At 40.9% G+C, this 16,481-nt stretch overlaps 1 protein-coding gene across 4 annotated transcripts; it reads right to left on the bottom strand.

Moving 5' to 3' along the window:
* Nucleotides 1–13,032: 13,032 nt before the first annotated feature.
* eny2 (ENY2 transcription and export complex 2 subunit) lies at nt 13,033–15,886 on the bottom strand. Of its 4 annotated transcripts, none has more exons than XM_035673076.1 (6): nt 15,838–15,886; nt 15,580–15,682; nt 15,353–15,430; nt 14,589–14,659; nt 13,754–13,828; nt 13,033–13,368 (listed from the first exon to the last, which is right to left on the bottom strand). In XM_035673076.1, exons 3-6 carry the CDS (start codon nt 15,418–15,420, stop codon nt 13,295–13,297), a joined length of 288 nt encoding a protein of 95 aa, XP_035528969.1. In that variant the 5' UTR covers nt 15,421–15,430; nt 15,580–15,682; nt 15,838–15,886; the 3' UTR covers nt 13,033–13,294. The 4 variants fall into 4 exon arrangements, with proteins under 4 accessions (XP_035528969.1, XP_035528968.1, XP_035528970.1 ...); XM_035673075.1 differs by having other exon boundaries at nt 15,764–15,876; XM_035673077.1 differs by having other exon boundaries at nt 15,580–15,636; nt 15,838–15,856.
* Nucleotides 15,887–16,481: the final 595 nt, after the last annotated feature.

Genomic DNA, 16,481 nt, shown 5'->3' on the forward strand with positions numbered 1-16,481 from the left:
GGGGCAGACCACTTTGAATGGGATGCCAGAGATCTTTAGCTGCGCTCCTTCAGGGCCTTTTGCATTTAGTCACCCTGAGCTCATAATTGTGTGACTAAAGCAATTGTTCTCTTAATTGAAGCCATTCAGGGCCTCTGCTGGCTTTTCCCACTTCCACCCCTCAGGTGGAACTCAGGTGATCATCCAAAACTTTCAGGTGAGACTCAGGTGATCACTCAAAGGCGCTGAGAAAAAAGGATGTTTTCATGATTGTGTATGTTACAAACTGCAAGTGTATTTGCCCCAGAGTTGTTTTAAAATTAAATATCTACTGGACGTAATTCAGAATTACATGAATGTGAAAATTAAAAAACTGTAAAGAGGTTCAAGTGTGTAATTTAATGGTTATGACATATAATTTAGCTAATATCTTTATGTAATGCCATGTAATGTAATAAACTCATGTAATGTATTATTCCTTGGCATAATAAATGCCAGGAATTACTGCATATGGGCCCCTATTTTGCGCACCACAGTTATAATAGCTCATAATATGCATTGCTGGCCCATAAACACAAACAACTGCACACAGGTAAATGACCCGAAGACACAGCAGAGGTAAAAATCCCAATGCAGGATTTACTGCAGCTCTGGGTATAGCCAGGATTTTTTTTGTAGCCAATAAGAGTGAATGAATAAGCCTGAATAAAAGTGTTCCCCTTGTGTCTGTGTCTGGTGCTGTAATATGTGAAAATGTCTTTCTACCCCCTTCAAGATCATGCTTCATGGATGACAGACTCTCAGTCTCCTTCTCATACTTTCCTAAACTTGATGTCACAAATATCTGGTGTGATGGATTCAAAAGCGGTTGTTCCACTTTTAGTCGTCAACACATGTGAAACACTTGTGTCTGTAGAGCGCCATTTCAACTTCCTCATTTTGAATAATTCACAAGCCCGAAGAGTGTTAAGAGGGTGGAGGAGCCAAAGGCGAGCATATGTGTAAGAACAGATGACACACAAAGAGAATTCTCCCCAAAACTTGCAAATGGAAAATAAAGAATCTGCTGGGGCTACAGTTTGTTTTCACCTGAAGCAGTCATTTATCTTGGCCAGAGCCCAACACTAAACCACTGTGTATGTTTCTATGGTCTCAGTGGGTTTGTGTGTGCACCACAGCCACTTAAAGTGGTGGGGGGAACTGCAGATTTCAGTCCTAATCTAGGAATTGTGAAACCGCACCATTTCCTTGCACTTGAGAAGTGCTTGGCATCTCATTTCGGCTGCTGAGGACCTGTATACATCAGCTCAGATGGAGTATGCAGATGAATTTAGGATGTGTATGTTTTATATCACTGTGGTGAACATGTGAAGGGAAAGAGGATGACAAGAAGGTTGTTGCGGCTGTAGCTTTAGCACATTTCATCTACTGTATCATCTCACAGCAGCAAGTAGTAGCTCTGAATAGCAATAACAGGCTTGAAAATTAAAATTTGCTTGTACATTCCAGCCTTAAGAGTGTTTGGTTCTGAATTGCAAAGAAAAGAGGTAAACGATTTCATGTCAATAAGTCCAATTTTAACTGAACAAAGAGCTTGGCTTGGATTTTGATTGATTTAAAATTGATTCATCACTTCGGAGAATCCAACACCAGAATTTAAAGCTGTAATAATGTTTCTATATTTCTATATGAACAATGGAAAGAATGACTATTACCCTCTCTGCAGTTGCCCTCAGTTCTACAGAGAGTTTTAGCATCTTTCAGCTAACTGGTTTTTGTTTTACAGATCACAATTTTAATATTTTGGTTCACTCTCATAAACCTTGTTCATACCTGAAAAAGCTCTGATAAACCCACTGCACACCTGCCCAGCACCAAACAGCAGACAGACAAAGTAGCAGCTAGCTGGTGAACATAGTGGAGCATTTAGTAAAGCCAGAGCCAAATATTTTTCTCAGGAGTTGGTGGAGAGCAAAACAAACTATTGGACTTACAGTTGAGGTGGCCAGAAACACAATTAATGAACACAGATGTTTCCCTGTGTAGGCAGCTGTTTGCCAACATGTTCATGTTTGGGGTGGCTGTGGCTCAGAAGAAGAGCAGGAAGGTTGTGGGTTTGATCCCCAGCTCATGTTGAAGTATCCTTGAGCAAGATACTGAACCCTGCTGTGCATCGGTGTGTGAATGTGTATGAATGCGTTAGTTGTGTAAAAGCGCTTTGAATGGTCGGAAGACTAGAAAGGCGCTTTACAGGTCCATTTACCATTTATCACCTTATCCACTTTGTTAGATGACAGTATGGTATTGTTGTATTTACAGCTGTTGTGCTGCCCCCAAGTGGCCAAAAAATCAATTCATGTGGGTTTAAGGGTTAATCTAGCATCTAAATAAAGAAATTATGTTTTTCTGTCTGTGTCTCAGTACTCTGATTCCCCTACCATGTCTGTGGTCTAAATGTGTTAGTTCCCACTGAAGATGTAATTTAATAATTCCCAAATATTTACTACTTAACTACTAAATAATGGGCACTGTAGGTTTTAGCAAAGATTATTCAAACAGGACTAAATAGGGCATTTTGGGGGGACTATTTTCAATCCACATTTGGTGCACTTGTAAGTATGTATAGTAATTGTATGTGTATATGGGATTGGCTCAAAATAAACTCTAGTGCGTCCGTTCATCATAATGATGTGTCAGCCAGTGCAACATGGTGGCTGATGTGTTTTTAATAGTTTTTGGACAACACTGGAGCTGTATGGTACAGCAGAATAATATATATCAGGCTGTGGATACACAGACTACTTGAAACTTGTTAGTAATATCAATTCATTGTTGCTGTTTTTCTTATCATGGGATTTGTACTCAATAAGAAAAATATTGAATATAATTCTTCTCTATTGCTGTCACACTTCAAATTTGATAAATCTGACAAAACTGGTTCTTAATCATCTAGTTCAGGTATGCTTTTGAGTTTGAAAAAGGAGGCAGTAGTAAGAGTTGTGTTTCTGTCTGTGCTTTACAGACAGTAATTGCAACCATCCATCCTCTTCTCAATTTCCAACCCTCACACAATAGACTCCACAATGACCGACTGTGTGAAGTCAGATTAGCTCCAATTTCCTCAGAAGATGTTACACAACATCAGCAAAAACAAAGTCCTCAAAATGGGGATTTATTGCCTCCTTCCAGTCAACAGCCCCCTTGGGAGCACTCCTGAATGAATCCCAGACTGCTACGTAGCTCAGCTATCTTGCTGACCTGCCGTGCCACCGGCTACTTCAACCTGGAGCATACACACTCTCACTATACAGCCACATCCTGGCAATAAATCACTGGGTAGAGTGAACTTCCTTGGAATGCCAGTTGAGTTGCCAAATGATTGTTTGTAAGTCCAAGCAAGGTCCAAACCTTATCAGTGTTCAACACATCCCTGTGTTATCAGAGATGAAGCTGAGATAAAAGTGATCTCTGTAGCCTATGAATAGATTAGTATAAGCATTCCTGCTAAGGGGATGATTATGCACCCTATATGCCATAACCTGCATTTCTACTTCAGGTATGCAAATTTATTCCATCACTAGAAGACAGTTTTGCATTTAAATCAACATCAGGAACACAGGGTTTTTGGTGTTCACAAATTACATCAGCAGTTGAAATAAATGCTACTCAAGGCTAAATTTTCTCTTCTTACCCGAGATTTGGGATGGAAGTGATCAAAAAATATTATTGCAGCCAATTCAACAGAGGAGCTAACTGCAATTAAGGCCAAAGTTTTGATTTGCCGATCTCTGCGTTGCAACAGGCTTTCTCACCCGAATCCCCAGCTGACTATCAAATGCCAAATCTAAAGCATCTTATAGGGACGATGAGACCTTTAGAGACTGAGTTTCAGTCCCATTTTGTGATGTAGTCAGAATCATCAAGTGTATTTTGACATGCAAATCTGGCCTTGAGCAAGCTTTCAGCCGACCCCATCGGAGACTTGGGTGGGCTCCCGAAATACCTCCCTTAATTTGACATGACCTGATTTGGAGGATTTCAGTGTTATTACTGCTCTTGGACGTGTGGACTCACATGTGAGGCGTGAGGTTGAGGGAGGTCTTCCCGGAGCTGTTATGAGAGCTGATGTGAGACAACAGTGGGCCGTGCCTGGAGCGAAATAGAAGTAGAGGTAGAAGAAGGGAGAGGAAAGAAGGAGCATTAGACAGAAGAGGTAAAAAACTTGAGTGACAGAAAGGAGCGGAAGGGGAAAAAAAAAGAAGCGATGTGGGGAATGTAGATCCAACCTGCAAGGGCCCAATCTGGTGCATATAAGTTGTCCAGAAGTGTCAGGTCAGCATCCACTACATCTTTTCTTCTCTCTCTGTCCTCCCAAGGCATCTAACTATTGTTGTGTTGGAAGTCCCTGAGTTTTGACAGCTGTGCTTGGAGTGCTGTGACGGCAGTCTGGAGGGAAGGGTGTGTATGTCTGGCTGTGTGTTGTCTGATGGTTTGTAGTGGATGTGGACACTTTAGTGTGCAGTGTCTTTGTATGCAAATATTGGTGTATGTGTGTGTGTGTGTGGGTGGGACACTGAGATTAAGCGCTTAGTGAGTACATGGTGTAGTGGTGGACAGACGATAAAAGAAAAAGTGATACATGTTTGGATTCTGCACCTGGTGGAGCCATTAGTGCAGCTTAATGTGCTTTATTAGTAGCAATTCAACATGTGGCTTTGTAGATAGGAGAGAAACGACTTCCCCTACGTAACAATCTAGTCTGAAGAGAAAACTGCAGCAACACTAATAGTAAAACAAACAACTATATTGTGAGACCCCGATGAAGGCCACAAGTATTGCTAGAGTTTTGACTTCTTCAGGTTGTCGGTTATTAGTCACAGCAGTTGAGGTAATTATTAACATACTCATAGAGTGTTGCAAGGCCAACAAGTAATCATCGCCCTGGTTCCTTCAACAAAAAGCCAATGAGATTTTTCCATTGAATTTTGAATTATCGAATTATTATAGAAAATAAGCTCTGTGGCAAATGTTTGGCGTGATGACGTTAAATGTCATTGACAACCTCTGTAGTCTCATTTAGTCGCTTCTTAGCAACCGCCTTGTTTAAATCATAGAAGCTCCAATAGGAGTGAGATATTTACTTACGTATTTCATGTCATTGAACAAAACAGGAATATCTCTTAAGCTTGTGTTAACCACAGACTTTATTTCAGGCATCTAAAGAGTAACCCATTCAAACAAATGAGACGAGGGAAGGACTCATACCAGCAGCACTCTGTGACACTGCTGACATGCTGATGTTAGTAAGTATAATATTTACCATGTTAACCATTTTAGTTTAGCATGTTAGCATGCTAACATTTGCTAATTTGCATAATAAACACAAACAGCTAAAGCTTTTCGGAAATGTTAGTTTTGCAATTTGGTCGCAAGCTAAAGTACTGGACAAATGATAATGTGACCTGATGATGGCACTAGAAGAGAAGTAAAGGATCACCAAAATTCATCCTGAATGTCCAAATACCAATCAATCCAATAATCATCGATTTGTCTCACTAAAAAACACAAATATCAACCTTATGGTGTTGCTAGAGGAAAAGTCACAGAATCACCTTAGTCAGTAGGATTCATGCTCTGGGAACAATGAATATCTGTACAAAATTTCATGGCAATCCATTGGATAGCTGTTGAGATAATTTTAGTCTGGACCAAAGTGGTAGACTGACTGACTAACAGAAAGACCAATATTGCTTTCCCTATAGTCATGCTCTCCAGAAGCTTACTGTGCATTGTCTATAAATGTAGCCCAATGTGTGTGTATTTAAGTGTCTGGATTTATGTCTGAGTGCACATTCATGTTACACATACACATGCTTTTCACAAAATTGATTTGGCAAACTTTTCAATCCAGTGCCTTAAAAAAAAAAAAAGCAACTGTGCAAGGATCCCATTTACTTAATGATGTTGCAGCTGGTATACATTTTGTCTTAACCAGTGTAGCTGATGGAGGCGAGCTTGGGAATAAAGCAGGAATGTGTAGTGGGTGCTAGGCAGCTGGTGGCTGAGCCCCGCTGGGTCGCAGGGAGCAAGGCCAGGCCAGCCACATGAGCCTCAGCTGATTCACACTACCAATGCCATGCACACACACGGCCCAACCTGCTCGCCTGCATGTATCTATTGCACCATTAGAGGGCCAAAACAGGATGTGTGTGTTTGTGTGTGTGTGAGATGGTGCTGGATGATAATGATTATAAAGCACAGAGCCAAATGGAATGATTATAATAGCTTGATGCTAATTAAAATAGACATGTTGTTAATCATCTTTAAGATGATGGCTTATTCTCCCACCCAACGAGCTGCACAAAATTAGCAATAATCACAAGGGTCAACAGAGTTCTCCCTGTTTTCCCAAAAGCAACCGTTCAACACAAGTTGTAGCTGGCTCCCAACTCAGAACTAATAAGGCAATTTTCATTATCACAGTCTGAGCAGAGTTCTTTCCAGCAAAGCGAGAAGTTATTATTTCTTACTGTAACTGACTCAACACCAATTAGCATCAAAACAACCAGCTGTATTACAGTAATGACATGGCAAGCACTCAGGTATCAGACTTATCAGTCTGCCCATAGCAGTGTCACGCCATAAAATACTTACACGTCCAGGGGCCGCAGAGCATTTACAGCAGGTACCTTTCCTCCTGTTTGCTCTGCAAATAAGGAACCTTATCAGCTGAGGAGGGGAATGCAGGAATATTTCAGAAAGAATGTCCTGCACCTCCACTTCCTCCTCATCACTCATTGTTAAATGCAGGGGTTACGTAACTAGCACGCTAGATTTAGATGAGTGTCAGTTTGTACCTGAAGGAGCTGAACATCCATTTTCTTCAGATATGACATCCTTGGGACCAACCTGACCTGCAGTGACCCTCGGAGATGAATGGCAGGGTAAAGTCCGTGTTTTAGGGCCCTGGTAGGGTTTATTTTTTTGGTCCTTCCCAGTTGTTTCCCAGGAACATGTGGTGAGTTGCTCTCATGTGCTTGAATCAGGAAACATTTTTCTTTTTTCCACTCCAAGCTTCTCTGAGAAGCTCATAAAAGCACAGGACTTCCTGTGGTCATTTAATGACACAGCACGCATTGTCATCAACTGAGTAACATAAACTCTCCCTGACATGCCAGCTAAAGAATGTATGTGTCTTTTATCATTTGCATTAAATGTCGTATGAATTAAATGGTATTATGCATCTGAAAAACTGTCAAGAAAATTGTATCTATAGTACAGCCAAGGAGGAAAGTGATAATATCTCCTTAAGTCTGGATTATTCAGAGGATATAAAATTATACTTGAAACAATATATTGCCCATAAATATTTCCAATTTTATGTGGGAAATATACTAAATGAGGTATAGATAGCCAGCAGTTCGAATGACCTAGTATATCTCCTCATACTCAGTGTATAGATTCTCCTCTGTCATCTGTTCTGTGACGCCCCCAACTGGTCACCGGCGGAACTTCCTGCTCTGCAAACCACAACTTCCTGCAGCTTTTACTGGCATTCATGCTGAAATAGACGCACAACAAATAAAAAAAAATTGCGTGTTCATTTTAAATCAAACAAAGGCAAAATAAACAATAATTTCTGACATGAGTCAAGAAACATTTTAACAACAGCATGAAATTAGACCAGAACATGTGAGTCACAAATTACAAATTACCGGGGACTTAACCAGCTGAAAGACATTTCCCTGTAAAAGCATAAAGGTCAACATGTTGACATTGTTTTCTAATAGTCTGCTTCTCATTGAGGAATGTTTACAGTAATTGCCTATTCATAATTGATGGAAATGTTATGTTTTGTTACTTAAAGCAATAAAATAGTCAATTAAAGCACCATACTTGGGCAATATGAGCCAGCATATTAAGAGCGAACAAGAGTGTAATTAAAAATGAGGAAACTTAGAGACACCTCGGCTGTGTTCACACCAGTATGTATTGGGTTATTAATAGTTGCTATGATACCCACATCCTCTCTCCCCACTTCTTTGTCAGAGCCTCCTGTGATTTAGGGCACTATATAAACCCTACTGGGCCAACCCTCTGTCCTTTTTCTGATTTCCCCTATTGTTGCGGAGCACAGGCCACGGTGTTTGGCTGCTCCAGCTGAGAAGAGAGCACCTACTGGGCTTTTCCCATGATGATGAGAGCCGCTCTGCTCGGCCCAGTCAGCAGGCAGTGGATAAGGGCCCCCGAGCTGCTCCCACCTCCACTCTCTCCCCTTCCCTGAGGCCCCCTGAGCCTCCCCTCTCCCTCCCTTCCTCTAAGTCCCCTCAAGTCATGATCTGGCCCGTAAATTAGTACTGGGAGAAAAATAGGTTCTGTAAGATGAAACTGGGTTTCTGTGTGTATCAGCACACGACTCAGGGGAGACAAGAGAGAAGAAGCAGGCAGTAAATCCATTGGAGTCCACTGATAGCGCCTGTTTGCACAGCCACTGCCGCTTCCTTTGATCAAATGGCTGGGGGAGCGGGGGGTCGTGTGGCGCTGCCGAAGGTCAGCTATATATTACACTCCTAAAAGTGATTACTGAAATTCTTAAGTGAAACCATTCTGCTGCCAGGGTGTGCTCTAATCCCCTGCAGCGTTGTCTGGGCCAGGGCTGGGGCCGGGGCCTCTCTGTGGATCTGTGCGCCCAGCACTCCTTTTCCCCTTCCCCACTTGTGTTTTCTATCATCAGAGCAGTCCTAAAAAAGAGCCCCTACATGGAAACATGGCCTATCCAGTTGCAATATCAACTGCTGGGGCTTGGAGGAAAGAGAGAGCGAGAGAGAGCAAGAGAGAGAGAGAGAGAGAGAGAGAGAGAGAGAGGAAAGGTAGTGTCAGGAAACAGAAATATGCACACACTTCAAAGGCTGGGGCAGCAAATTAAGGGTTAGGCATTGAACACGACAGTAAGTGGCCTTTACATCAGAAACAGGGTAAACAATGTCTGGATTGTGTTTCGCTTCTTTCCTCTGTGTTGTTGCATAGAGACCCCCCGGCTCTCCATCTGCACGCGGGCTGTGCTGTAGGTAGAGCACTAAAAACAGCTCAATGACGTTTTCTTTTTTTCCTTTTTGACATTGAGCAAATTGTTTTCATCAATTGAGCCATAATGAAATGTTTCGTATCCATTCCACCAATGTGTGTAAATGAACGGAAAATCTGACACAGTTCTCGCAGAATGAGTGGTTATAAGAGTATGTAATGTAGTGTAATAAAGCCTCTGTTAAAATTCCACAATTTATGACTGGTAGCTAATCCTTGCCACAATGTTACACTGTATCAAATCCATTACAAGCACGTATAAAACAGAAGTGCTGCTTTTAAGCGTGATACAAACAAGCTTCAGGAGAGAAAACTTGTGTGCTGTGTTGTGTGTGTGTGTGTGTGTGGTGTGTGTGTGTGGTGTGTGTAACCATGGTTTCTACAGAGGCATCACAGTTGAGATTGAGCCAGCCAACATGATCTAAACAAGAATTATGTGAAGTCATGCTCTATGAAACTTTATACACATTTGCTGATCATTACCTAAGATTGCTTTGTGTTAACTTTGGCACACCAACTCTTGGCTCTCGGACTGAAAAAGGGATGATGTATTTCCTCTTATTTATTATTTGCACTGGGCTACTGAGAGTGAAAGGGAGGGGGGAGAAAAAAAGAGAGAGTGTGAGTGGTATGCCTGTGACTGGTGCATCGATGCCAGGAATAACAGAATGAAACTTGCTCCTCAGCCTCATTAGTGTGTAGAAAACAGTTCCCAGGAGACACAACAGAGTGTAAATACATTTAAAACTCTTTACACTGCAGGATGCTACATGCCAACTTCTCCCCATTTCTGCTCTTTTTTTTTTACCCCCCTTAAAATGAGAATGTAAACGGCATCGAGTGCTGCAAGTGCGTAGGCTTCAAAAGAGTTGCAACCCCATGTTGCACGTCTCATAAATTCTAGTGAGGGAATTCAAAGAGAAATTTATCGAGCATGGCATTCACACATGTTGACAGTAAAGAGGGCCAACTGCACACCGGGTCTTGGGAATTTGTAGGAGCACATGGCCCCTTTTTTTGCTTTGAAACACCCTCTTTGACCCTTTGTCTGCTTATGCAATGTCTCTGCCCTTTCCATTATGAAGAAAAGATAGGAAAATTTATATGAGACACAAAAGCCCATCGCAGTGTACTATAAATTAGAAATGTCAGATATAGTGTTGTAAACACGGAGAGATTTATCTATCGATGTTACATGATCAGAGCTCGTGATACAGCATTTCATGGACACTTCTTCAAGCATTACCCCCTGAAGCAGGTGCACTGTTATCCCAAATAAGGCAATGTGCTATAACATCATCATTTCCCAACATTTGTTTATAATATGAACATCAAGTCCCTGCCATCTGCTTCCTCCCTGCACTGCCTTTTCTTCAGTTGTTTGTACAGTAACGGAGGTGTTTATGGTCTTTGGATGTTGCCAGCTTCACCAGAGAGAGGACCGCAGAGCACCTATGGGACTCAGCATACAGGACCACACTTTTGGCTCCACTGTCTGTTGACACAGCTGCTATCATGCTGAAATGATCCAATTCCAGGGGTGGTGAACATATCCTCGCACACTTACCTACACGCACACAAAAAGCACATGAAGACACGCATAACATGTTTGTCTTTTCCTTTTAAATGTCATTAAGTGCTGTTCAGACACAGCTTGATATTGACTTTGGTGGAATAAGGCCACTCTTGCTCTTTTGTTGTTGCCTGACATACGGTGGTTCATTCAGAGGGTGCCTCACAGGATGCTACAAAGTGTGTGCTTCCTCGCTATCAGCTGCTGCTGCGAATCATCAAAACAGGTCTTTGAGGTTCATTTAAATCTCTGCCTGCCACGTCCAAGATGTACAACCCTAAGCCAATGAATAGGAGAATGGGATTTTTTAAATCATGTTTTCCTTTTATTTGGACAACTCCACTTTTCTAGTTTTTTTTTTTTATGATGTGCAGAGTCATCTGGTTACTGTACAGCTCCTCGGCAGAGCTGTGCAGGTCCTGAGTGATGGAGAAAAGCTGAGAACTGAGAGTGAGAAAGTAAATAAAAATCTGTATGATAATAAATTGCATCACTAGTAATTCTATCCAGTGCTGGTCTGTGGTGCGCTGCAGTGTGCAGAACCCCCTTTATATGCGGGGGCCCAGGGAGATCTGCTGATAACATGGGGATTGATGCAGGCCATTAAAGGAGCGTGTGTGCTGGGCTGAAGGGGTGCGTTACATTTGGCCCCCACAACAGCACTGTATATCAGCATGTTGTCACCTGGGCTGATGTCACAGCAGGTCCTTCGGCTAAGAAAACACACTCTCTGTCTTGGGTGGGTGACCAGCACAGACTCACTCACTACCCACTAATGTGCTACTCGTGCCGAGGGGCGTGCGTCGTTTTGGGTTCACGGCCTTTCCAAATGTAATCCATAACCAATTAGGCATTGTGCGTGTGTAACTATAGAGACCTTTCAACAAAACAAAATGATACGGTCCAGCATGTGGATGGGAAAAAGTGAAACAAAGGCTGCTTCAGGAGCAGACATTCCTGTAATAGTCCTGTTTTTATTACATGGATGGGGAGATTGTGAAGCTGCACGACAACATCAAAACAAAAAAACATACCAGGGTTGTGTTTAGGCAGTCAGGGCACTGTGGAGAGCTCATGGCCATCTCACCATGGTGTTGTAACTCTCACACTGGAACGCTTGTGTGCATTTCATACACTACGCACCTTGAAACTATCCGACAACCAGTTTCAGTGAAGGCAGTCTGTCCCCCGGTGCATCCACCCCAGGGTCACTTCCTGTTTATCTTTTCATGATCTCTTTCTTGCCACCCCCACCTCTCCCCCTCCTGTTGGGAACATTGTGTTTTTCTGGGATGTAAAAGTAGCAACAGTCTTGTCATTACAGGATCATGGATCTTTGGATTTAAGTCTGTTAAATCAAAGGACAGTATTAATTCACTGCACCAGCTGGGTGTGATTCATGTAACTATGGTAAATAACTGTTTTTTTTCCCTGTCAGCTATTTCCGTTTCTCTCATTTTTCTTCTGATTCCATCTTTGAAGGACCAGATGTACAGCTGCATGCCGTCTTCATACCGGGGATAACACACTAATCATACAGTCGGCTCCTCATTTAAATGTGACGTGCAGTGGGAAAGAGCTTGGACCATTTGATAACATGTCCAGGAAGAAATATTTTGTTTATTTTATACTTAATTCCATAACAGTGTAGGTGGAGAGAGAATATCAAAGCATACAAAAACTGGAAGTCATTCTCGCACTTTAAATACATATTTTTCATTTTCACCTTTATTTATTCAGGAGTATGTCACTGAGAGCAATGTTCTCTTTTCCAGGAACGCCCAGTACAACCACAGTCTGGATCTGTTGTCCACTGAGCAGCTCCACTGGAGCAGTTGGGGTCTTGCAAGTGAACATCAGTGGTGATAATGAGGGAGGGGTCGCGTACCCACTCAGATGTATCTTGTTGGTCCAGAGAATTGAACCGTCAACCTTCTGGTCACAAGCTCGCTTGTCTAACCTTCAACACCACTGCGGTCCTCACAGACAACATATCAGGATTTATTTCTATGGATTCACTAATAAATCTAATTTCACCTTGAAATTAACTTCATACACTGAACACCTAAATTAAACAAGTTAGTTGTTAGTTAGTTGATTAATAATATTTTTAAGGATTTACTTCATGGGATGCATCATAATAATACCAAACACAATCATGCAATCCGTAACTATGTATCCACTCAATACCGCATTAAAAAAAAACAATACAATTACAATTTAAAATTAGACTTGAACCTACAATACTAACAATCTGATTAAGTGATATCATTATTGTATCGGCAGATATCCCAATTTAGGTATCAGGGAGGAACTGAAAAAAAGTGGTCATTGTATTTCTATTTAAAACAAGAACTGCTACAAATGTTTTAATGAAAAGAATAAAGTCAGGACAGTTAAAAGTCCAACAAATCAAACTTTATTTAAATAGCATATCTCATACACAGAGGACAACTAAATGTGCAAAGTACGCACATTTACAAATAAGTGACAACTGTAGCAACAGAATTTGTAAATACATGCAACCAAATAGCTAAGCGTGTATCAGTATTACACTGAAAATTCAATTTAATGAAAAGGAAATCTTTAAAATTCAAGTTAAAAATATTCTTTATCATGATAGTATAGGCAAGTTAGTGGTCTAAGGAAATGATAAAATTAGGTGGCATGCTGAGCTAAAAAGGCTCTTATTCTGTGGAGAAGCTCTTTCTTGACGCTGTCTGGCACCAAGGCTGCAAGAGAGAAAGATATCCATGACTATGACTTATTTTTTCACACAGATACAATCTAATGCAAGTAGTGCTGCAAAACGCCTGTATATACACTCACACCATCACACATCCATTACTGGAAATATAACATCTTGTGACTGCATCACTTTCTACTGTAAACTAACTGGCATCTCTGTGTCCTCTTTGATGGATGGATAGCAAAGCCTAAGTGTTCTGTTTGCAATGTACCGGTGTGTATATTACTAATATATATTTGTAACATTAACATGTTGTCTTTTAGGGTGGATTTTTAGTAATCAAGCGTGGTTAGCAGTGAAAATGAGAAGAGTACAACAATACAAGCACAAAATCTCTTTAGTTCTTCCAAATAGTCATGTCAAGCTACCTCTTCCTTTAGGAGTGATCTCTACCACCAGGTCCTCCACAGTCACGTGCTCAAAGCCTTTTTCTTTGATTACTTCTACAGACAAAAAGTGGATGATATGTTAACAATGTTTTAAAAAAAAAATCACAAAACACACAAACAGTGTGCAGCCTAATAAGAGTTCCATAGCAGGAACCGCTGCACTTTAGTTTCAACACTCAAATACGTGATGTACTTTATTATGTCCTAAACGGTCTCTGCTCTTAAAGCTCTAGAGGAAGTTGTTTTCCTCACTTCAGTTGTAGAGCTGACTCATGCTTCAATGGCAGAACAAAGTGAGGAAATACACACCAGTCATGTTATTGATAGAACTTCTGTTTACATTCTAGACACATGGCACAATAGGGCCTTATGAATGTGTAAGGTATGTATTAAAATGTCAAATAAATCTAAACTGGAACCTGTTATTATGGGCATACATATTGATGGCTCTGTTAACACATTTGTTATCTAAGTTAAGTCAGTAACAATTCATGATGCTGTAAAAGGTCTGCGTACATCAATAGTGTGTAAAACAGACCTATATTTTGAATTAGGGTCAGTATAAAAATGCAGAAAATGTAATGTATGTATTATAATATATATATATTATAATATAACTCTTTAAATATGACTTAAACCTCAAAGTTATCTACGCAATAAACCTACATGGTCCTTTAAAGTGGATATATAAGGTTCACAAGACGGACAAGTAAGCAGATGACGGCATCTTTCAGTTCGTTTGGGAGTCAACCAATAGCAGCAAATCAATGACCATTTACCTTATGTGTTTTAACAACAGTACTGTAACGTGTACCTTTGCAGTGAGCCTTCATCTGGTCCTTCCATCCACACTCAGTGAGTTTCGCCCTCAGTAGCTCCTTCAGCCTGTCAATAAGATGCAAACACATGTCAAAGTATAGCAGGCACGTGTCTGTCTTACGCTAACATAGTCAACAGTGGCATCGTGAATACAACATATTCTCTCTCACATTCTCTCTGTTATGTTGAGATATGCACTGTTCAGATTATGCAGAGTGATGCGTCTTTGCATGCCAGGAAAGTGAATCAGGGATAGCAGCAGCAGTCTCCCTCCTAGCCTGGAGGAGTTATTTGACGTAGGCCATAATCTGATATGTTGAGAATATCAACAGACATACATGTGCAGCATATAGAAATCTGACAGCTGAATATCGTCCTTATGGCCTGGAGCAGCTAAACATATTCTATATTCATACAGTATGCCAGGTTAGTTCCTCACGTCTTTGCTGAACAAAAAGAACAGTAAGGAATAAAGTAGCTGGTAACCCTTAACAATACTACAGAGGTGTGTTAATGCACATCTTTAAATAATATTTAATGAACAATATAGTAAAATAGACACCTATGTGAAGATAAAGAGCCAATAAGACATTACAGAAAAGGTATTTAGCTGTAAAACAATGGCTTTACTTTCATCAGCAATTAGTCACAATGTTGATACATACTGCCGCAGCATGTAGGCGGATAATAACACACAGCTATTTGACGTCGTTGAAGAGCATGAACTACTTATTAAAACAAGCTGTTTGGTTATCTCACCTCTCTCTTTCCCCCATCTCGGTCAGCTTTTGGTTAATCGTTGCCCTCATTCTGGACTCTTTACTCATAGTCTTTAACCTGCGAGGAGAAAAACAACAGCGACCTATAACACAGCCTAACGCAGCATCTGCCTGTGCGGGAGCAGCTACGTTAAACCGGCTAAACCTCTCACAGTAATATCACTTATTTACTGGCTAAAATGCTATATTGGGTCAATGTTTACTTACACACTAGAGAAGGATGAAATAAAAGAGGTCCCACTCTTCGGTTTCACCTCAGTGGCTCTGTGGCGTACATGGGAAAGTTACGGTGAAATACGGTCAACTGGCGCTGAAAACACAGCAGACACATTCAGAACAAACATCACACAGTCCCGCAGCCACTATGAGCTAAGATATAAGTCTCATTTACGTTTTTACACTGTTCAAAACTGTACTTGATGTGTCGCTAAAGATAGCACAGGCTTTTGATTTTACAGGCTTTACCATCAGCTTTCACACTCCGACAGGAAACACTGATTTTACATTGGTTCCTACGCCTATTTAAATGCAATACTCTGTGACGCCACACAGCGGCAGTGTCGGTCAATACATTTAATCAAAGCCAGTCCTGTAGCAGACTTTCATCTCCCACCTCCCTTTACGGGATTTTATCAGTTTTTATCAGTTCTTGTTGGTATTTTCTGCATCCTACACTTTTATATTATATTATAGATTATTATTATAAGAATGAAATGGATTATATATATTTTCAGTTCAGATGGGTAGTCAGTAGTGTGCAGTACTTCTCAATGTTTACAACTAGTTTTACGATGACAACTCATACATTTTACACGTATTTATAAATGTGCTCTGACTGAAGCAAACACACTCAGAAATACTGTTTATTTAAAGTGAGGTGGAATTTAGTGTTATTTACTTTGTGTCCAAATGCAGTATTTCCAGGCCTCTTCCAGAAGTACCACTTGTGAGACCCTGCTTCTTAGACAAACATGCTCAAGTTGGATGCCAAAGAAAGGATAACACGCTCTAACGCTGTGGAGCAACTGTACATCGCCATAAACCACCTGATGAGCCTCAGTGGCATTAGTCATTAGTAAGTGTGTGTACATGTTTTTCAGATAGTGTTA

This window comes from Morone saxatilis, unplaced genomic scaffold (genome assembly GCF_004916995.1).
Source record: "Morone saxatilis isolate NCDOM2014 unplaced genomic scaffold, NCSU_SB_2.0 Contig24, whole genome shotgun sequence".
NCBI classification, from domain to species: Eukaryota; Metazoa; Chordata; class Actinopteri; family Moronidae; genus Morone; species Morone saxatilis.